The sequence below is a fragment of the Adelges cooleyi genome, unplaced genomic scaffold (assembly GCF_023614345.1).
Source record: "Adelges cooleyi isolate 19-005CV unplaced genomic scaffold, UGA_ACOO_1.1 ACOO_flye_CR_arks_rails_tigmint_CR_PRNA_27, whole genome shotgun sequence".
NCBI classification, from domain to species: Eukaryota; Metazoa; Arthropoda; class Insecta; order Hemiptera; family Adelgidae; genus Adelges; species Adelges cooleyi.
The window spans coordinates 57,097-80,172 of NW_026095937.1; the positions used below are offsets into that span (position 1 = coordinate 57,097).

A 23,076-nucleotide genomic window follows, 5' to 3' on the forward strand; every position below is an offset into this window, starting at 1 on the left:
ACAAGCATAATGTGTATATTAAAAAAAACTGAAAAATACATCATCTAAGTATTTCAAGAATATCTTAAAAATTAAATTATATATCTAATTACATTGTGCGTTGTGTTATCCTTGATTAAATGTCTTGACTCATATTATGGTAACTGAAAATATAAAATAAATCACACAGTAATAAGTACATTTGTTATGTTGACGATAAGATTATTTAGATGATCAGAAAATGGTGTTGCTGTCGAGCTGTCTGTGGAATATCATATTTTTTTATTGAAATAATCATATTTTAATAAAACACTGAAAAATGACCAGTTGTTTAACGATTTAAACATTTGTCGTTGAACATGTAACATTATTTTGACAGATTTGAGAGTAGACTTTGATAAATTAGAAAATATCAGTTTATTTAATTATTCGATTAGTCCATTTCTTTAGTGACAATTATTCATTTTTCATCTGAAATTTATAATTTCAATTATTTAAGTATTATTTCAGCTATAATTTACCTATCTCAGTAAGTCAGATATTTTTTTGTTGTAAATTCATTACTTGTAAATATTGCTCATTTTTTTTCAAAATATTGGTCTTTATAGTTAAGTAAACTATATATTATTATGTTAACGGTTCATATTATTTTTATAAAATACAAATAAATGCTGTTTTGTTAAAAAAAAGTTAACGTTAAATTAATTAATTTTTAATCATAATTCCCCTTTTGTACTCGTGATAAATTTAATAATATTATTCGAACTTTATAGTCATTGAAATAAATCATTTCGTTTTATTTTAATCGTTATTTTTTTCACTTAATGGCTTGCCCAACCCTGTATTTTGACAACGGCATAAAGTTAGTCAGACTTAAATACACACCTAGTTTAACGCGTTTTGACATCAATGTATATTATGTTTGGCGTGGTGGACTTCTGGTTGAGGTTGTTTGGCTTCGAAGTATCTTTTAGCTCCTCTCACTCCTACTCGGCCGACGTCGATTTCGGGTAAAGAACACAACACGCGTCGAGCCCATTCCGCATTTTTTCGATGAGTTATCAAAAACTGTAAACAATCCAAGTATCACACAAAAGTCACAATATGGTCTTTAAACCGAATTCGTCCAGTAGAAATGGACGGTTATTTTTACATCCACGTTGTAGCCATTTTAATTTGTAATAAATACTCTTATAATACAGTGTACCGTTTTTTTAAACAGTTCCCAGGACCTATATTTCAAGAATTATGTCCATTATAATGTGTTTGTTGTCTACATAATTATCCGAAAAGTCTAAAACTCAACCTGTTATGGCAAAATGTATTATCGATGGAATATAGGTTGTTTTTTTTTAATGTATTTTATTATCATTACCTCTCGAAAACATAATTTTCCGTCACCGTCTTCGTCTGCATCTCTTATGAGCCGTACGATTGCCGAATGAGTCCAAGGTACACCTCTGACCATCATCATGCTCTTAAGTTCGTCTATGTCCAAGTATCCGTCGTTGTTAGTGTCATACCTCAAAGTAAAAAAAAAAAATTTTACTTTCAATTATTCATCATAATTGCCAAATTCTTATGTCGATGTAGTCGAAAATGATTGAGAAAAATGTATTCTAACTGAAAACGTACAGTTTCGCTTTGTACTAATTAGAAATTGACAATTTCTGGAATAATTTAAATCGAGGTAAAGAGTACCTTAATGATTCCAATAACTGACCTAATTTGCATGTTGCTTGTTCGTTTGCTCAGAGGCCTGACATGTTATCTAGGTAAAATATTATGCACTGCGCAGTATTTTTTTTAAAGACTTCAAACTATGTTTTAGGGTCGCTGATTTCAGTTTTTAATTTTACCTTTTATTTGTGGCGTGAAAAGGGGGTGAGGTCAGATTATTATCTATACAATAAAACAAATTAAGACTAAAATAAATAAAAGATGTACACTAAATTTAAATTTCATAAATCTAAAATAGTGTTCAAAATTAAAATTTTTGAAGTTTTAAGTTTTTCATAAATTAACTGAGAAAAAAAATCTGCTTACAGATTTATTTTTTATACGAGTTGTGGAACTATATTAAACTTATCTTCAGTCAAATTTTCGGTTCTAAATTCTTAAATTTGCGCCTAAAAATAAAAAACAAAAAGATGTGAACACCCGTGAAGAGGTGCAGAGTTATCGAATTTCAGATTTTAATTTACAGAAGATGGACAAAAGCATGTCTAATATATCCTATTAAAATGTTGACTCGATCCTACCGTTTTTCGCCAAGGTTAAGCAAGACAAAGACGAAGTTTAAAAAACCGGTAAATTTTTTCGGGGTTTTCCGGTTTTACGATTTCAAATTTATATAGGTGTTAATCAAGTAAATAAGTCTAGAGGAACAATTTATTGTGTTTACAGACACAAAAGAAACATTATTTTAAAACCAATCGAAGCTAAAACTGTAAAAAAAATAAAAATTTAAATAAGAAAAGTGGATAAACAAATTAATTGTACAGTAACGTATAATTTTATTACAGTAAAAACAATTTTGAACTTCCTACCATTTAATTATTATTAGTTTAGATTTGTAATATCGATAACATTTATTTAAATAATTGTTTAAGTTATTAAGATTTATTGTAAGATATTTAGTATTTTGTAATTTTTATTATTTTTCAAGAGTTGTATGAAAATTTAACTATCAATTTAGTTATTAGGTAAAAATAATTTTGGGCTCAGGGTTAATACATATTTTTATTGACTAGTGAAGTGTGAACTCACTGAAATAACAGTAAGATAATTAGTATAGTAATATCACAAAACATTTTTACGTTATCTGTTATGAGGAATACTGATATTAACACAGTACCTATATAAAGTTTGTATCACAAGTAATAAGTCAGTTCATAATACAGGATAATATGACATATTATATAATTTTCAAATTAAAAGTAAATAAATTGTTTAAAAAAAGTCTTGTAGTATTTCCTCATACATATTTTACAACTAAATTCGATCACAGATACTTTTTTTCTGACTAACTCAGTCTCGTTGTTACTTGGTATATGGTATTTTGTGTACAAATTTTAAATCTTATACACTAATAAATTGAACACATAAAACCATGTAACAGACAAAAAATCGAAAAAAATTTGATAATTGACAAAACATTTACTTTAACAACATATGAATTATTATTATTAATGATAGATGAAAATATCTACCTTCATTAGTCATTACTAATATCACACTCTGAATCGTCTCAGTCTGATTTTGTAAATTCTAAAGTAGTAGTTTATATTTTTGTTATTAAAATTACTAAATAATTTATTGATTTGTTCAATTCTTCCTTTTTTTCCTATTTAAACGGAGTACGTTTAAATCATAATATTAACTGAAAATGACAATGATTTAGCTGATACTTATTATGTATGTTGCGTGACACCGTAAACTTCTAAATAATGGTAATTTCAACTATTACTTTTGATTTGAAAAACTTCACTTAAACAAAAGGCCACTCTAAAAATAAGCACTTAAACAAACGATTGACTTTAAAATGAACAACCAGAGCAAAAGGCGTTCGGTTAAAACTTTATTTTTTTTTTAATTTCAGCTAAATAGTTATTGTTGTTTGAACATTTACTGACTTCTTGCGACAACAGAAACGTTATTATTGATTCGATTATATTTATTAAAAAAACCATGTAGTAAACACAATACGCTTTTCAAGTCAGGCAAAGATGATCGACTAATTGATGACTGTGGTTGGCTATGGAAAAAAATATAGGTACCTGGTAAATTAAATTTCTTCGTCCCAAAATACTGACTTATACTATATACTAAAACGCCAAACAAAATATTATAAAACTGTACGCTTTTTAAACTTACTTCTTTTGGTGGAATTACCACATAATTTTTTGGTCAATTTTTAATTAAATATTTAAATTGTTTAAAAAATATTACTAGACTTATATTAAAAAATGTATTGACTTTAAATTTAAAATTGTATTAGTCATGTTTTACTGTGTTATGAGTTATGGCTAGTTACTTGTAAATGGTGATACAATATTCTGATTCTAAAGAAATAAAATAATAATAAATTGAGCAATAGGTAACTTAATAATTTAGTTGGTTTATTTGTTTGACTTATAATTATTAAATATATTTTATAAAATCAGCTAAAAAATCAGCTAATATATATTTCCTTATGTAGTATGCCATTAAGTTTAGTACAAACGTTTGTAAGACTTTTTTTCTATGGATGTACAGTGAATATTATGTTTGAAGCATTCCATAGGCTAAATATTAATTATTAATAATTTGAATAGTTTTTTGTACTTTGTATTTAAAATAGCGTTGCCTAACTATTTTATGCAATAAACATTCTAAATTGACAACGAAGATCTATTAACTATTTCTTGTTTAAAATTCATCAAAGTACCAATTTTTTTACATATTTATAGAACAGCAATTATATACGACGAATTAACTATATTAATGTATAAAACTTTTCGGTGTAACTTGAATGTTTCGGTAAATAAGGAGCTCGTCAAATTGAAATTTACTAAAAAAAAAATAATAGCTCAGCATTGTCGTTTATAGCCAACATGACCTCAAGCAAATGAGATGTTTTTGCTTACACGGTTCTTGTAGCTTACCTGATAAAAGTCTTCTCGTATCGTCTGATGAGATTAGGCGACAGCTCGGGGAATTCTTTGAAAAGTCGCTGTTGTTGAACGTACGTTAAGGTCGAAAACATTTCTAATAAAAATATCGATAAATACTGTGTATTAAATATTGTTAAACCGACTACAACGGGCACACATCACTGAGACAATAGCTCACATGTGATTTGTCAGTCGGCTTTTAAATAGGTACAACAATTATCAATCCAACGCGACAAAATCGAATTTTACGGACACAGCCGTGACAAATGTCGATTTGATTTTGATTTCGCACATTTACATTAGTTGTATTTGATTTTATCCTATACGTTATAATATTATACTAGTGTTTAATAATAATAATGTCGAATCATCTTGTTTTCGACTGTGTCCTCGACCTTGTCGCCGTGTTAATCAAACCTAACCCGACCGAGATACGGTTCGATGGAAATCATTGGAATGTTTTGACTTTGACAAGGGAATTTCAGACGACATTACATTTTAATAGGACACATGATAATATATAATGATACTTTACCACAATCGAAATCATTTTCGGTACCTATTTTAAAAACAACCCATCCTAATTGAGGAGCTAGAGGGGTTTATCGGGCTAAGGGGTAATTTTTCAATGGTCAAGACAAATCATGTTGTTCATCAAGTTTTTGGGATCACTGAATTCAAGTTTTATGTAGTTTTTAAAAACTACCCCTTAACTAAAAAGCTAGGTGGAGTTATTTTTTCAATTTCCCAAAAAAATAATTTATATTTGTAAATAATTTATTATATATAAAAAGTATTTTTTAGAAATAAACTATAATTGTGTCAGTACTTCACCTTAATTTAATCATTACAAATATTTGCAGCTGAATTTTTGTTTCATTTTATTTAGACTATATGTATAATATGTATAATTTATGTTGTTTTTCCGAGTTCACTTGATTTATACAAGTTGAATTTTATATAAAAACACAGTTAATACTGATTATTTTAAATAGGTTTATTAACAATTATGGTGTGTATACAAATGTTTATAAAAGTAATACCAGTAGTTGACCACTCAAAATTAGTCCTGTAATCGAAAAAGCAAAAAATTAAACTTTTGATGTATGTAGGTATATTTTTTTATATTTAGCACTTATTAACTAGTAAAAATTCCGGTTTCTACAATCAATTTGAAAAATCCATTTTTTATTATTCCTTTTTTGTATAAAAACTAAAAAAAAATGTATATAATTCTTAATGTTAAACATCTCCAAAACAAAAGCAAAATAAACTATTTGATAATTACTAAAAAGTAGATTATACAAATGGTTCAGTCAAATTATAAATTAATAAAGTTTAAATAAGCTGGTTAAAAAAATAATTTGATCACACTACCATTATATTTTCTAATAATTCAAACGTCATTCTTCTAAGTTTATCTACATGTATAAGTATAATCCTACAGGCCTTTTTTCCATGACAGAAAATCTAGTTAACGTAATAGGCTAGGCGTTATCCTAAAACAAAATAAATTGGTGATTTTAACGTGAGTGTTTATAAAAAAAAATTTTATTTAAATTCAAACTAAAAAAAGAAAAAAAAACATTTTAGTTTTTAAGAATTAAAATAGCAAAAAAAAAGTATAAATAACAATTACAAGTCGTAAATGTTGATTGCTTACCAAACGACACAACGTGAATGTGGCCACGGACTTGAAACTCTAAAGAAAAAGTCTCTATTACAAAACTTTTACCAAATTTTCTACATACATAGAAGTGCTGTAAAAATTTCAGAATTTTTGGTTATTACTTGGTAAACAAGTTATTAATCAAACAAGTAAATAGTATGATGTATCAGAATAAAGTTTAATATTCCATGGAATTTATTTATTCGAAATATTTCATTAGTTTTTCATGAAATGTTTCCAAATTATGAAAAATAAAATAAAAATGAGTTTTTTATTGGACGACTAAAGCTTATAATGATTTTCATTAATAAGTTACACTAAAAAAAATACATTTTTTAAATAAATCTTTAAAAAAACCTTGAATTTCATAACTTATATGAAAGGGTGAGTGGATAAAGGTGTTAATTTAAAATCGGTTCTAAATTCAAATGCTTCGAACTTTTTAAGCTTAACAGACATTCAACTGTTATAATATTTTGCTAAATTGTGTAGTATATCCTAACTATTTTTATAGCTATGCAAATTAAAAACTATCTTACAAAATATGTCACTTAACATCTTTATTCACTAACCCCTTCCCTTTTTTTTATAAATTTAATTCAGAATAAAAAATAAAAATAAAAAAATAAAAAAGATCTCCTTTTTTATAAATATGCATGTAAATGTCTTATGACCCAGTATATGTCAATTTAAGTATAAGTCACAAACTCCCTAAGTTGCCCCTTAGAACAAAACTAGGCGTAGCTTGAGAAAAAAAAGGAAAGGAAAACGAAAACGTTCCATTCTCAGCCTGTTTGATACAGAGATAAAAAAAAACCTTACTATTTTTTACCCGCCTTTATTTATTCGTGACGTAGGTATTATTCAATAATTGGATTACTAAATTTTTAAACTATAAAATATAAACACTACCCTATAATGACTTCTCGCTAGCACCGTCGTGGACCTACCGGTGTACGAGGGAAACCATCCAACTCAGTACCATTGTAACCAGAAAATAAGAATAATAATAATGCGAAGTAGTTTTTTCAGCAACACAACAAACATATTGTTATTTATTCATTTAACATTTTCTTACGCCTCGTACCTCATAGGGCCAACCGCCTTGAGAGGAGCCCGTTGGCGGATCAATAATAGTTGATAACAAGTGGCCATCCGAGTTAAAAAAATATATTCACCATTATAATTGTTTAAATTAATTTAGTGCCAGTGCGGGCCTACATGTCTCAGCGGTGCTGAGCAAATTCTATAGTCGATCGGTCATCCGTCTTTGCAGCACGGGTCTGGTTTTTTCGGCAGTGTCACACAGCCCTTACAGCCCATACACTGCTTGTCCATGTAATGTTTCCTGGTCAGCGCATGTTCCGTGGGCATGTTGAAGCACTCTCCCATGCATGTGACATGGTCGTCCGGCATACACTGTATACCACCGCGACACTTTCGGCTTTTCTCGTATTTCCACGAGTTGCACTCGGCGTACGCGGGATGTGGGCACAGCTGAATGCACCTCGGCCGTCTAGGGTCGGCTACGGGTATGTTGGTCACGGGCTTATCGATGGGGAGACAGCAGGGCATGCACACCCGGTCGCCGCACGGTTTGCCCAGCTTCACCCCTTTGGGCGGCGTACACACCGGTTTTGGCGGTATCGGTCGCTGACACTGCAAGACTTTCTTGACGCATTCTTGATTGGCCACGCTTGGACAAGGTGGCTTACAGCAACTGTCCGACATGAACCTGCTCGCGGGAGCTCTCAGGGTCCTCACGGTGGTGCGTAAGATCGGTGCCGACTAAAATCACAAAAACAGAGTAAGTGTACCCGTTTGACATTTTCTATCGAAATGGCATCATTGACACGTGCCGTGTACTCACTAGTAAAGTTGGTATCTGTTGCATATTTTGAATTTGTCGTTCGCTATTTAAGCGCGGCTATTTTGTCCCCCGTCTGACTTTCGTATGACTGAATTCGGCAATGTCTCACTAATACAAAATAGTTAAAATAGTTTTCAGCCAAGTGTGTTTTAATATTCAAACGTTAGTTATTACAAATCGATTTTTAACGTTGAATTTTTTTACGGAAGACCGAAAAAAAATTGCTGACAGATGCGTTCAAGCTTTCATATAGATTAAAATATGATCAACTTGATGATGTTTGATCGTTCTGAAGTCGGGACTCTGCGATGAGTCTGAAACATCAGCAACTACATGGTCACATTCGAAGATTATCAACTTAGGATTTTCAATTAGTATTTATCTTGGACATGGCGAATCGTGACTTGTGCGGCTCACCTGGCATCGTCCTGAATTGTCCTGATCTCTAGTGCTCTTTTTAGCGACTGGTTATTGACTAGTTGTGGGCTCCAGTTATAGTACATTAGGCGACGTACTATAACTGGAGTGCCTCTATTTTTTACCAGTTTAAATCGCTCAGGAAGGTGTCCAAAACGCTGTGGCGTACATTATAATCGGCTTAATGTACATTTTATAGATTGACGGCCGGTTGTCCATTGGGATTCCATTTTTGCTATTTAGGACTGGATAGAAAGCTGCTTGTTTCCGTAGAGTACGGCTATAGTCTTTGTGACGTTTAGTTTGAGTTTTTATTACATTAGCTCTACGCATAAATGTTTTGTACTGCTTCGAGTTTTTTCCAACTGGTATTGCTGATGGGTGCGCTCCATACGACCGAGCCGTAGAGTAAGATGGGTTTAACGTATATTTAGTATATTTGTAGTATTGTCTTGATTGGTATGTTTAATACTGGATATAGTGCGGCACTGACACCCTTTGCCTTTTGTATAGGGTTTGTAAGGTGGTGGTGCATTTTAAGGTTCTTGTCAAGCGTTATGCCAAGATACTTGATGTTTCGTTTTTATTCGATGGACTTGTTTTGTATTATGATTTTCCTAATTTTTCTGCTGAGTTGAGCTCCATACAGGATGGTTTTAGTTTTATCAGCGTTAAGCTCGAGTCTCCATTTTCCCATGTATGTTGTGGTGAGCTCAAGTTGTTTTTGCAGTTGAAGTATTGCAAAATGAGTGTTGCGATTGCCTGAGTGGCACATGTAGTTAGACGAGCAGGTATTGTTTGTTCTTGATTTAGTATGTTGATGGTATTCGTGAAAAGTTCCACTTTTCCGTCGGCTTCGTATATTTTTTGTCTCGTGGTTTTTTTTCCTTATGTGCATCCGTAGAGAACCGGAGGAGGACTACCCAGTGGGGCATTACTTGTCTCGTAGTTTGGAGCGGTGTGTCTGTAGGTTTTTTATTGAGTAGTCGTCGGTTTAGTTTGTTTAATGTTTAAACTACCATTTTGTGTGAGAGATGCTCTTAAAATTTTTCAAGTTAATTTTACTTTTGATTTTTGGTCTTGGTGGACAGTTTGGGAGCGGAATTTTTTTTATATCTATTTGAATGAAATTGTGGTCGGATGAAAGGTAATTGTGGTTTGTTATTGTAAATTGGGTTGCCTGTAGATCCATCAGCGCAATGTCTAGGACGTCTGGTTGATGTTTCGGGAGTGGTGACTGCATATGAGTGTGTCAGCGTGTTGTAGTAGTTATTTGCCCGTGTTGTTTCCTAGTCTGCTGTTCCAGCTGGGATGTTTGGAATTTAAGTCGCCTGCTACCAGGAAGGGTCCATTATAGATTGTTAGTGTGTCTAGGTCGCTTCGGTGTAGTTTTGCCTTAGTACTATTGTATGCTGCTGTCACTTGTAATATTTTACCGTTAAGTTTGAGTTAGGTTGTAGTCGGTTCCATTTTTGTTTGCAGGATTGTGTGTTGATGTGGTATATTTTTCTTTACGAGAATTTCTGTTCCTCTATGCGTTGGTTTGTTAGACAATTTTGGACGGTCTGTGCGGTAAGTGGGGTAATTCGGTATTGATAGTTTGGAGTTTGGGTCCAGACGGGTTTTGCCGAGTAGTATTAAATCGACTTTGTGTTCTTGAACAAAGGTGGTGAGTTCAGGTATTCTTGGCTGAATTCCATTGCAATTTCAAGATAATAGTTTTAAATTATTCATCTTGAGTTGTTGGTATGGCGTTGTTGATTTTCATAACCGTTGTAATGTCTTTTGATGCGCGTCCACACATTTTTGGGCTGTTGACAACAGGTGTTTTATTATTTTAATGATTTCATTTGCATAGTCATAGTTGCGGTGTTCGTAGAATAAGGTACGTTTAAATATTTTACTACAATAACTTTAAAGTAATAGTAGAATTAGAAGAAGTTAGGATAAATTAATAACACACACACATACACCTCACATAACAAATATTATATTTACCTTCCTCTCTATCTATTTCTTTGATTTTCGATTATTAAAATGAAAATATATTATTTTTAGCGCAATCAGCTGTTTATATTACTAACCGTATTTATTGGCTTAATATACTGTCACTATGAGTTTTTTTTTTTTTTTAATGAAAATAATCAAGCTTAGTTGATGATAAACATCAATATTTAAAACAATCAAAATATATTACCCAAAATAATTTGTTTTAACAAAATGAACTCATCGGGTTATGTAAGTAAAAATCACATTAAACCGAGTAGAAATTGACGATCATGTATGTATCGAAAATGTTTTGTTATAGAATAAAATTGGATATAAAGAATCGGCGACCAGTATGGGAGATTTAAAATATCACATTAGACAGTTGGAAGCGAAGTTGTCGCTGTACGATGAGGTCACGGAAGAGGAAGAGCAGTTGAAAAAACAGATGGCCGGCCTGTCCACGTGGTTGGAGAACGAAATTAAGAAACAAAAAGCTATGTTTACTGATCGGTTGGCCGAAGTCCACGAAGATTCATGGAGCACGAAAATAGATTCGGACGGTAGTAAAGAGGAAAATATCAAGACTACCATCGTCCAACTTCCAGAGCCGAACGAAAGGAACGCAAAACTCAAATACCAAACGATACCAGAACAATTGCAACGACAAAACGAATGCCCGAATGAAAAATTACAGCGTCTAAAAAACAGCCCGTGCGAAGGACTGGTACTACACATGGACTATGCGATTGGGGCTAAGAACGACGGTCAGAGAGCTTATTCGGAACCCCAGGAGATCCGACGAGTCGAGCGTGCTACAGATGACGGCCATACGGAGCCGTTTTCGAAGTTGAAAATAGTAAAAGACAATTTGGATTTACAACAGCAAATGACGGTCGTAAAACGGCGGCAACACGACCTCCAGTTACTTTTGGCAGACGAGAGACTTTGGGCGGCCAAGCGCATGACAAATGTGACCGGCAAATTAGCAGATTGCCTACACGTGTCGAAACTGTTAAATAGCAAAACCGGCGAAACGTTCCATCTCGCCGATGAATTACACGGCAAACTGGTGGAGACGGTCCGCTATGTCGAGGAGAATAACCTGCAAGACGGATGGGACGAGGATAACCGGGAAATCGGTCGGCTAGAAAACGACATGGCCAACGCGAGACAAACTTTCGCGGACCAGAGTAATGTACCAGAAATTAACAGAGACATTTGCGAACTGAAAATAATCGTTTCCATTTTAGTTATCCTCAACGTTGCTCCGATTATAGTAAAAATATTCTCTTGTGACTATTGATGCTTGATAAAACGTTAAATTGAATTAAACCTTTTATTTCGTCGTCTAGACTTTTATTCGAAAACCTTATGGTTGACTGATTTCCAACAATATAGCTGCGTTATTCAATGCCAAATCACCTAATGTGTGTGCGAGTGGATTTTCTAAATGCCTCAAATTTGTATATCATATGCAAATAATTCCATTAAATCAAAAAATAGAAAAAAAAGAACTAAACAATTTTTTTTTGCACTCAGGCGATGCCATATTCTGTATCTTAATTGTTAAAACACCTTAAGTTCACGACCACGTTAATTAGTGACTAATTATGATATCGAAATGGAATTTCCATTGAATAATTGTAATTGAAGTGTTCTTTTTCATAATATCCTTCAACGATTTTTTATTTAATTTTAAGTAGCTAAAAATTGAAAAACATTCATGTTTGTATAAATTTCATTAAATTTTTATGCTGACTCAGGGTCAAAATTTTAAACAAAAATTGTTTGTACTCCGACACGTCTAACTACACTCTTAATTTATCATTGTTTTAGGACATTTTTTTTATGATGTCTACAAGTAACTCATAGTTTCGTATTTTACTAATAAGTGCAATATTTAAGACAACTTTTTATTGGTATTTTCTTTGTGTTATACTATGTATACTATCTTCGACCGTCGTACGTCACGTTGTCGTCATTATCAGTTCCTGGAAATTAACTCTATAGGAATTCTCACTATAAAGAGTATTTTTCGAAATGGAAATCCAAAAATATCTCTGAAATGTAAACGTTTCAGAATAACTGTATACAACATCTGAGACAGTGCTTCGATAATTATTTATTAGCATATAAGTTTTAATATTTTGATCCATTATCACGGGGCCCATAGGCGATAATCCGTCACTGAGAAAAATAAAAACTGAAATCCGCCCAAAAGACACGCCAGAAAATGACTGCTGCGAAATTCATTATATATCAAACTTTCGCCATAACTCGGAAAAAATAACTAATAAAAAAAATTAGTTGGCATATCAAAAATGGCTTCTTAATAAATTTTCGTTAAATATTGCCTCCTTAATAAATAGCGCTTTCCGTTCCCCTTAAAATATTTATGGCTTATGCATGCATAATGATGTAAAAAGGGTTGAAACAAGTTATTTTAAAAAAAAACAATATCAAAACAAGTTTTTTATTAGTAAAAAATAATACATAGTATTGTATTTTTTTTTAACAATTAAGTACATTAAGATAAATATATGTTTATATTAAATTATCAGCAAGATGGAGTTCGCTTCAAGATTCACAAATAAGTAACTTTGTTTACTTTTTCCAACACGGCAGCATTCGGCCTGTCTGTTTACCTTATTTCTCTGGACTTGCATGTTTTCTCAATACAATTAGCGGAGCCAGCCACAGCATTTGAACATAAAGCCATTAGTCGTTCCATCAACCTACTAGTATTTAGTACCGCACTGGACAGGTCGCTTTGCATTTTGTTGAATCCGGTTTTCATATCGGTGTGGCACGAGTCGATCACTTTAGGAGTGTCCAAGTCCAAACTGACTTCTTTTGAGATTGGTATTGGACGACACGTAGTACCGATCATGATCGAGTAAACGATCAACGATACAACAGCAGTCGAGTACAACATTGTAATTGTTTTTAAGAAATCTTTAGTTAAAGACAATAGAAAAAAACAGTAAATATACCATGTACAAATATATAGTTTTATGCTGATACGATGCGTACAGATATAATAACAGTAATGATTTTGACAAGCCTGTTTAAACCCTTTGTACCTATCAACAGTATTGACCAGCATATAAATATAATATGCACAGTACTACAGTACTAGTTATATAGTATTTGAGTTTTAATTTATTAATTACCTACTTATTCAAATTTAGCAAGTGTCTACACCGGAAATTTCCAATTTTGTATTGTATACAGCGCAATAGTATAGTATTGTACACGGTATGCATTTAACTTGGGTTGTACCTACTTAAGAATTTTGTAAAATACTATCGTGTGTAATCTTTAATTTGTTCGAAAACCCATTACTTTGGTCGTAGTATCGAAGTACCACATTTAAGTCTTGTAAAAAAAAAAATATGTACCTATGCCTATTTGCTACATTATAAGCTCCTCTTCAAAATACTTTGTAATTTATTACATTTTTAAAAAATTATGTACGCATTAATTATGTTCCACATTATGTTCCATATGAACGCGGTAGTTTTTGTGAAATCTAATACCTCTCTTTTGGTACTTTAATTGAATGAAAAATACACGGTTGATTTTTTTTAAAAACAAATCAGTTAAAAATATATAATAAGCCGCCAATTAGTCGTTAGGGGTACTGGTTTATCGTCAGTATAATATTTCCTTATTTGTAAAGTATTCAAACCTGATATTGGAAATTTAAAACATAGATTAAGCTCGAGTAGTTAGGATACTGTACAAATTTGAGCCCTTAATAGTAAGCCTTTTCAAAAGGGAAGAATTGCAAAGTTTTAATTTTTGTTACTGACTCACTCACTCACTCATCATCAAAATTATAAAACACTTCCCGTATAGGTAGAAACGTGACATTTGGCACTAAGGCAGGTTAATAGTGTAACTAAATGGAAAAATCTGAAAGTTGCAATACAAGTACAAAGTAAGCAAAATCTTTGAGACGGCGGCGTGAATCAAACTTGCGGCTCTCTGTTCTCAATTTTCAAAATGCTTCCACCAATGCCTTGTAAAATCTTAATACAACGTCACCTCGCTTAAGCCAGAAAAGAGGAATGATATCTCCAACAAAACCTAATAGCGAAAAAGGGCCAAGTTCCAGACCCCCTCCCAAAAAAGTCAAGTAGGAGTGATGTCTACATCGTGGCCAAGTCTGCTAATTCTTTAGTTCATAACCTCACTTCACTCCTACTTTCATGAGCAATACTGCTGTTTCATTTGAATTTCTTAGCACTTGATCAGTTTCTGAATGAAGCATAAAACATCATTACCAAATATACTCCCTTGAGTTACGAGTGCGATAACTCAGAAGAAAAGAAAAGAGGTTCAGATCCCCTCCAAAAAAAGTCAGCAAATCAAAGTGTTAGCTAAATCTGTTTTATGCCTCATTCAGAAACTGCCAAATGTTAAGCAATACAAATAAAAGAGAAGTGTTGGTCATTAAAATAAAAATGAAGTAAGGTTATGAACTAAAGAAATAGCAGACTTGGCCACGATGTAGACATCACTCCTTTGATAAGCTGACTTTTTTGGGAGGGGGTCTGGAACTTGGCCCTTTTTCGCTATTAGGTTTTGTTGGGGTGTAAGTAATTCGGTCCAAAGGAAAAAAGGTTACTTTTTCAGCTATCGTTTCAATACTATAATTTTTTTTTAAGGGCATTTTTATTTAAACGATTAAACATCTTTATAAATATAAATCAAAAGAGTATTAATACATACATATGAGTAAAATATATATATATACATATACAAAACATGTGTGGGGTTCTACTTCCAGTGAAGTAGTCCCATTCTTAATCTAATAATTAGACTAAGTCGAATGGCTTCAGTCGTTTGAGTCGTCTGATGTCTTGCGAGTTGTCGAGGAGTTGTATGGCAGCTGTATTTGAATGAAGCTCCAGTCTTTTTGCGTGTTTGCGGGCAAACCGGGTAATTTCATCCTGCACGGATGTTATTTTTAGATCGCGGTGGACGATGTCGTTCTTATCATACCGATATGCTGCAACAATGGTACGAAGAGCGATGTTCTGGCAACGTTGGATGAGTTCGATATTAGACTTACTGGCGCAGCCCCACAGTTGAATACCATTTAACCAAATCGGTTTAACGATCGATACATACAAGAGACGTTTGCTGGTTAGGTCTAAAAAATTAACAAATCTAGATTCCGTTAATCCAATGGACTTAATTATTAGAATCTTCATCATTTTCATTTGATACATCTACTTTATGAAACTCTAATCGTGGATCAATTAAAACTGATGACAGAAACTCCATCTTTTTCAAATCTTTAAGTAGTTCATTAACCTTTACGTTTATGATTTCAAGTCTTCGGTTAAGATCTTCAATGGATGGATGATTCGGCATTTTCTTTAAAACCAAAACAAATGTAGCTGTATGAGAAAATATGTATACACAATTAATATTATTATTATAATACATAACAACAGTAGTTTTTTTGTCCCGGGGCTCACAACTGTCATCTGGAATTAACATGTTTAAAAACGTAAAACTGCGTACAAAAAAGTAGAACAATTAAATGTAAATTTATATCATCGAATAATTAGATTTTAACAACTTTTCCAGCTAAAACTGTAATTGTTGTAATGTTAGGACTAATTTCTGTGGTACTATCCCGTAAATACTAATATTAGTATACAAATTTCATTAATAAACAATATATATATATACGTATATGTACATATACGGACCGCACGGCTGTAAGTTCCACCTTTAAGTATAGGCTCAATAACTAATAAGGCATGGTTGGGACATTATGCGTTGGTTCTTCTTTTAGTTACCCGGCGGTATCTCACTGCTCTATGTATAGCTGTTCGATTATGTAAACCAGTTTATAATAATTACTAAAATATTAAAACTGAAAAGAGTGTAAACAATTTCCAATACTAAGCGCTATCGAGTCCGCTCAAAATGTGTGCAAAAGTGTCTAACTAAACATTAAAACATACTTGAATTTCCTTGTATTCCTTAAGTAGTATATTTACTACTTTCGCTAACCTCACCTATCTCTTGCCAAATCTATTTCTTATCTCTTTATTTACATCCTACTCGTGGACCATATGCACTCAATACATTTAGTAAGGGTGACTGGATACAATTGTAACGCGGTCAATATTTATTCTCTATGACAAGATTAAAAATTCAAAAATATACACCAATTGGTAACTTTTATTTTGAAAAGAATTTAGTACTTTTAAGAAAATAACAAATATCCAAACAAAAGTGTTTTATTAGTCAAAAATGATACAAAATAATATTGTATTTAAGACAATAGAAAAAAAACAGTAAATATACTATGTGCAAATATATAGTTTTATGCTGATACGATGCGTACAGATATAATAACAGTAATGATTTTAACAAGCCTGTTTAAACCCTTTGTACCTATCAACATTATTGACCAGCATATAAAAAAATATAATATAATTTTTAATGTATAATGATGTAAAATAACCCAATAACAGGATTTTTTTAAGAAAAAACCAATATCGAAACAAAAGTGTTTTATTAGTCAAACATAATACATAATATTGTATTTTTTTATAAGAAATAAAATACATTTAATCAAATATATTTTTATATTCAATTATCAGTGAGATGAAGCTCGCTTTTAAGATTCACAAATAAGTATAAGTAATTTTATTCACTTTTTGCAGCACAACAGCATTCGACGTGTCTGTCGAACTTATTTGTCCGGACAATCCGTCTTTTTTTATAGACACAATATGTATTGTGTCTGCACTAATGTTTTTGAGGTGTTTAGGAGTGACAATAGTGGCTACAATAGCATTTGGCGCCTTTACAAAATTTATTTGCCCGGACTTAGATTCTGTTCCGACACGATTAGTAGAGACAGCGGTGTCTACAGCATCACTTGGCCCATTTGCAAGTTACTTGCCCAGAGTTACATTTTTCTTGGACGCCATAAGTCTTTCCAACAACTTGCTAAATACATTTGATAGCGGTAGAATTTAATTTCAAAATGAACTTTACATTTACACACTTTTATATATTTTAATTAGGGATGGGAAATTGTACTTTGTCAACTTGTTTATCGGTGTTTTAAACTACAAATTTTCAGCAATAGGTGTATTATTTTATTTTATTTTATTTTATATTAAAAACGCATTTTAGTGTTAACTAGATGAATAACATTATAATTATTACCATCCGAGACATGTTTGGTGATAATTCCTCAACTATTGGTTGTGTATAATACAAATAATTATATACTACACTGTACTATGCTGTAGTAAAATATAAGTAACAGACTTCTTAACTAGACCATAGAAGTCTATGGTTTAATAATAAACATTTTGATGTTGTATCTATACTAAGTAGACATCGTCGATTTCTCACTCTTATGAAATCTTAAGTGATAGATGGTAAGGTATAAATTTCATAATGAGTTCCGTTATTTTTCTGTCAATGAAATCAACGATACAAAATAGTAGTTGCAATTTTTTTTTTTAATTAAATTAAATTAAAAACACCATAAAATAAATCGAAAATACAGATGTCTGCCTAGGAAAAAAAACCAATTTAAAAAAAAAATAATTAAATTTATTTATTATAAAATAATTCACTTAAACACGATTGGTCGATTAATTTAAAATAAATATCGAAACAAATTTTAATTTTAAATAGAAACATATAATAAAAAAAACAACAGCTAGTATAGTAGACTATAAACATATTTCAATAAATAATAGAAACAATATAATAACCACTTATTATCAACATGTAATTAATGCATCGAACAAATTATTAAAATATAAAAGTAGCAAAATTAATAAAAAACATATTTAAATACAGATGAAAAATAAAATTTTTTTAAAAATAAAAATTAAAAGATAAAAAATAGATCCCATAAACAACATTAGTCGGCTAGAAATAAATAAATATTTTAAATTAATCGACCAATCGTATTTAAGTGAATTATTTTATAATTAATAAATTTAGTTATTTTTTTTTTTAACTGGTTTTTTTCCAAGGCAAACATCTGTATTTTGGATTTATTTTATGGTGTTTTTAAAAAAACCACAACAGTAATTAAAAAATACTATCATATTATTTTAACAAAATAACTATAGTAACAATATTATCTACTAATATTTATGTGTAAAGTATGGAATTAAAAAATTAAATTATAAAAATATTAAAACTAAAATAATGATTAAATCCGTCAAAAGCATTATAAATTCAATGGAAAATGTCAAAGTAATGATCAGTTAAACGATAGTAAACATTGAAAAACTATAAAAAAAACTGGTAAGTATTAACATTACTCGTATAGCATTTATTTTTATTAATTTGTGAGTGAAAAAAAAACAAAAAATAAAATATTGTTACTGAAACTATTTCAAAATTGGCAAATAGTCACGAGAGGTATATGAGGCGTTAGTCGTGTGCTTTTGCTTGATGACTTTTTAGAGTATCTTGGCGACCATACGATTTTTCACAGACGGAGCATTTATATCGTACCCCAGCAATATGTATGCGTTTATGAGTTTTGAGGGAACAATGTCGACTGAATGTTTTTTCACATACATTGCATTTAAAGGGTTTCTCTCCGGTATGTATGCGTTTATGATTTTTGAGGTGATGTAGTCTACCAAATGTTTTTCCACAGATATCGCAGTTAAAAAGTTTTTCACCGGTATGTATCTTTTCATGAGTTTTGAGCGAAGACCGAGCGCCAAATGTTTTTTCACAGACATTGCATCTAAAAGGTACTTCTCCGGCGTGTATCCTTTTATGGTTGTTGAGAGAAGAATGTTGACTGAATGTTCTTACACAGACATCACATTTTAAGGGTTTCTCTCCGGTGTGTATACGTGCATGTCTCCTAAGATCACATTGTTGCCTGAATGTCTTTGCACAGACGTCGCATTTGTATGGTTTCTCTCCGGTATGTATCCTTTTGTGAGTTTTTAGGTAAGTTCGGTGACCGAATGTTTTTTCACATACATCGCACTTAAAGGGCTTTTCGTCCGTATGAATGCGCCAATGTATTCTCAGGTATGACCTCGATGAAAAACTTTTTAAACAAATACCGCAATCAAATAGGCCATCTTTGTTTCGAGTATTACGGTAATCCATAGATTTTGTATGATTTAAAGTGTCGATCTCGTTACACGGATAATGAATACTGCAACACGCATGAAACAAAATAAATTAATTTAAGATCAATATTTTTTAGCAAATATTAATATAACTAATATTGTAATATGTGTTAATGCATCAAACAAGCATAATTTTTAGGAAATAATTTCAAGGATTTGGCATACGACACATAATAGTGTTGTAATTTATCCGTTTGAAAATATTTTTACTTATGTTATTTTATAAATATATACATCTAATTTTTTATATTCTCAAATATAGAAATTAGAAAATTTACTTATTTAACTTGTTTACAATGCACTAAATTTTGGATTTTAAATGACTTCGTAAGATTATATTTCAAATCTAAATAGGTAACGGTCAGTCTATATGTTTTATACATTTAAAGAATATAAAATGGGTGAGTATGTAATATTGTATACAAAATATTTTAGCATACCACTAGCAGTAGGAATACTCTAAATGCGATTTTTTAAGAAAAAATAAATTAAATTAAGTGGAGTTGAAGAAGTAGGAAAGTAAAACAGAATCATAGAATTAAATATTCATCTCATCGAAAATTATAAGTAAATTAGCATTGATAATAGCTACAAAATAAAAGAATAAGAGTAAAGAACATGAATGTATGAATGTATGTTTTGTTAGAATATAAAAATAAAGTTCCTTATCCAATGATGCTGATTAGTTATCAAACTAAGCAATTATTTTGAAATTTCTAAAAATAAGACAAAACAGATAGAACTGAAAACATTTTATTCATAAAATCTGTGTGTATTGTCATATTTTAAATATATATTTATACATATATATTTTATAAATTAAACGAAATTAGCCTTCATAGTTCTATTTAATAATATGCATATATTATTATTAAATAAATAATAATTATTGTATAATAGGATTGTTTAATTTTTACTACATTGTGCGTACCATTAAAAGTCGCCAAAATATAGGCACCATAATATCCCCAAGGGCTGACTTGAAAGTAACTTATGCTTACTGTTAGTAATCAAACCTCACTTATTACTGTTATTCGTGACAAGCAGAATTCTTTTAATAATTTAAGTGAACAACCTAATCACTTAACCGTCAATCAATGTTTACTTAAAACAGTAATTTTTGCTTAATTTCTATTTTTGTTTATTATGTAAATGGTTACCTTAAAATGTGCTTTTTAATTTTCCGTTTTGTCTTAAACGATAGCTGGCAGTAGTTGCAGTCAAACGACAGTGTTTGCTCTTCTTCAGCATCAAACAGTTCATGCTTAACGATTTCTATTTCTGATTCGAAAACACAGTCATGGAAGCATTCTTTTTCAATTTTGATACTCAGTTCACCGTTATTTCTGCCAAAACTACAACAAACAAAAATACAATACATTATATTATCGTATTAAAATTAAAAAAATATATACATAATAGTAACAAAAAAAAAAAGAATAAAGAAAATGCATGTATGTTAAAATTTAACGTGACCCAGAGACTAGAAACATATTACAAGGGTAAAATACTTGAAATCGTTGTAGGTAGAATGGTATAAAACAATATAACATTGTAAATATCATGCGAATGTACTGTAACATAATGCGGTACTATAGACTCTGACTGGTCATCGTACCCACAATTTTATTTTTTTGATATTTTGGTTTAACATTATATTGATAAGAGGTAGATGTAGTTTTAAAATAATCTATCATTATACGTACAAGTGGTTTCTAATAGAGGTTTAATGTAAGCGAAACGCTAACATCAATACCAACGACGGGTTTATAGAGGAGGACAACATAATAACAAAAACTTGATAGTTTTATTTAGGATAAAAAATTTTTTTTATAAAAACTATTTTACCCATTAGTATTGTCGACTTCATTCTTTACCAGATACTCCTCTGTTGTAGAAATTTCATTGTTTTTTAACTGCACATGTAATGGTTTAGGTTCAATGACTTCCAACGATTTTTCAAAAGATTCTTCTTCCGTTTCATCATATTCGTGTTTTATTTTCAACATATTAAACAGCTTCCAAACTCTATAATTGACATTTAACATTAGTTGTATTTCTGTGTCACATATGCACAGAGGTTTAATAGAACGATTTAATTACACAATTTTACTATTTTAATTAGTAAGAAATTTAGTAATAATAACGATATAATAAAGGATAATTTAGTTAACATGATTTGTAAAATAAGAAACCAACCAAGTTTGCAATGGTCTATTTTGTTTTTTTAAACATTTATAACTAAATTTTAATTTATTTAAATTAGATGAATTAAACAAAACTAAGAGTATGACTTGTAGGTAAGAATCTAACACGATAAAGATTAAAGCTAGACGATAGACCATTTTGCGGACTAGAATAATTTAAAGTGGCGTTGATGCCGTATCACTCGATTCAACTCAGAGTAAACAATAAGTAATAAACAAACACCTATAGATTATGATTGTGTTTATTTACAAGCAGCATTCTAAGTCAACGGAAGACAGAAAACACGACAATAATGTAAATAAAATAGAAACACAAAGCGGTAGGTACTCACACACTGTAGAACCGTAAACCGTTGTCCAGGGCTGCTACTAAAAACTTATGATTAACAGGCAAGACAAAACTCAATTGTAACGCAAATTGAAAGAAAATAACTAAACACGACCCAATACGTTAGGTATTTATCACAGAAATCGACAAAGATAATATTATGAATATATTCTCACGAATCGGACCCGTAACAACAATGCTGAAAACAAATAATTGTTACTTTGGCGCTAAATCTAATTTAACTAGTAATAATTAACAGAAATTCAGTGTACAAAAAGATATCTCAATTTATTATTATCAAAAAGTCAAAACGAAACTTGAATTTAATAATAATGGTGATACTGATTTTAATGCTAACTGCGCGACAACGCTAAAATGTTCTAAACAGATTTGTGATAGTGTAGGTGTGATAACGTTTGATTGCCACATGTTGAGGTACACTGCAGCGTGGAGGTAAACTGTCGCGCGTCTTAGGAGGCAAACGGATCAAATTCTCAACCTAATGACAATTATTATTATGCTCTTTATCTGGAAACCTGGAAATTGACCACGGTCAAAGCTATGATTTCCTCTTTTTTTTGGAGTATTTCCTTAATGGGTAAAAGTTTCGCTGCAGATTTTTGAGAAAATTGTACCTCCTATATGTTTTAGTTTCGTTCTAGATCTTCCTCCGGTCTAATTTTCAGACTTAAGTCCCTCCAAAACTTTGCTTGAAAAAGTGAAAAAAAGAAGAATTGTCTATCTCTTTTGGTGGAAAGGGGTTAGGATATATTTTGGTTTTGTCAATCGGTAGTAGGT

At 31.1% G+C, this 23,076-nt stretch overlaps 3 protein-coding genes across 5 annotated transcripts in view; all 3 read right to left on the reverse strand.

The window, feature by feature from the left end:
* Positions 1–4,771, reverse strand: LOC126837655 (EF-hand domain-containing protein D2 homolog). Of its 2 annotated transcripts, none has more exons than XM_050571593.1 (4): positions 4,626–4,771; positions 1,355–1,502; positions 865–1,047; positions 1–143 (listed from the first exon to the last, which is right to left on the reverse strand). In XM_050571593.1, the coding sequence occupies exons 1-3, from the start codon at positions 4,724–4,726 to the stop codon at positions 886–888; spliced, it is 411 nt and encodes a 136-aa protein (XP_050427550.1). In that variant the 5' UTR covers positions 4,727–4,771; the 3' UTR covers positions 1–143; positions 865–885. The 2 variants fall into 2 exon arrangements, with proteins under 2 accessions (XP_050427550.1, XP_050427551.1); XM_050571594.1 differs by lacking the exon at positions 1–143 and adding an exon at positions 343–450.
* Positions 4,772–18,743: 13,972 nt separating this feature from the next.
* LOC126837653 (zinc finger protein 813-like) overlaps positions 18,744–23,076 on the reverse strand; it is a 56,301-nt gene continuing 51,968 nt past the window's right edge. The window contains exon 5 of the transcript XR_007685600.1: positions 18,744–18,886. The gene's annotated coding sequence lies outside the window, so the exon portion shown is untranslated. The remainder of the gene's footprint in view (positions 18,887–23,076) is intronic.
* LOC126837652 (gastrula zinc finger protein XlCGF7.1-like) lies at positions 18,762–22,521 on the reverse strand. 2 transcript variants are annotated; one of them, XM_050571588.1, is made up of 4 exons: positions 22,283–22,521; positions 21,592–21,771; positions 20,904–21,098; positions 18,764–19,769 (listed from the first exon to the last, which is right to left on the reverse strand). In XM_050571588.1, the coding sequence occupies exons 2-4, from the start codon at positions 21,750–21,752 to the stop codon at positions 19,019–19,021; spliced, it is 1,107 nt and encodes a 368-aa protein (XP_050427545.1). In that variant the 5' UTR covers positions 21,753–21,771; positions 22,283–22,521; the 3' UTR covers positions 18,764–19,018. The 2 variants fall into 2 exon arrangements, with proteins under 2 accessions (XP_050427546.1, XP_050427545.1); XM_050571589.1 differs by lacking the exon at positions 22,283–22,521 and having other exon boundaries at positions 18,762–19,769; positions 21,621–21,760.

Excerpts from the sequence above, each read along its gene's own strand:
- LOC126837655 (XM_050571593.1), bottom strand. The coding sequence starts at position 4,726 with ATGTTTTCGACCTTAACGTACGTTCAACAACAGCGACTTTTCAAAGAA. Across the intron at positions 1,503-4,625 it reads TACGAGAAGACTTTTATCAG|GTATGACACTAACAACGACG; the intron begins GTAAGCTACAAG and ends TTTTACTTTGAG. Across the intron at positions 1,048-1,354 it reads GAAAATTATGTTTTCGAGAG|TTTTTGATAACTCATCGAAA; the intron begins GTAATGATAATA and ends GATTGTTTACAG.
- LOC126837652 (XM_050571588.1), bottom strand. The coding sequence starts at position 21,752 with ATGTTGAAAATAAAACACGAATATGATGAAACGGAAGAAGAATCTTTT. Across the intron at positions 21,099-21,591 it reads GAAGTCGACAATACTAATGG|TTTTGGCAGAAATAACGGTG; the intron begins GTAAAATAGTTT and ends TGTTTGTTGTAG. Across the intron at positions 19,770-20,903 it reads ATTAAAAAGCACATTTTAAG|TATTCATTATCCGTGTAACG; the intron begins GTAACCATTTAC and ends TGCGTGTTGCAG.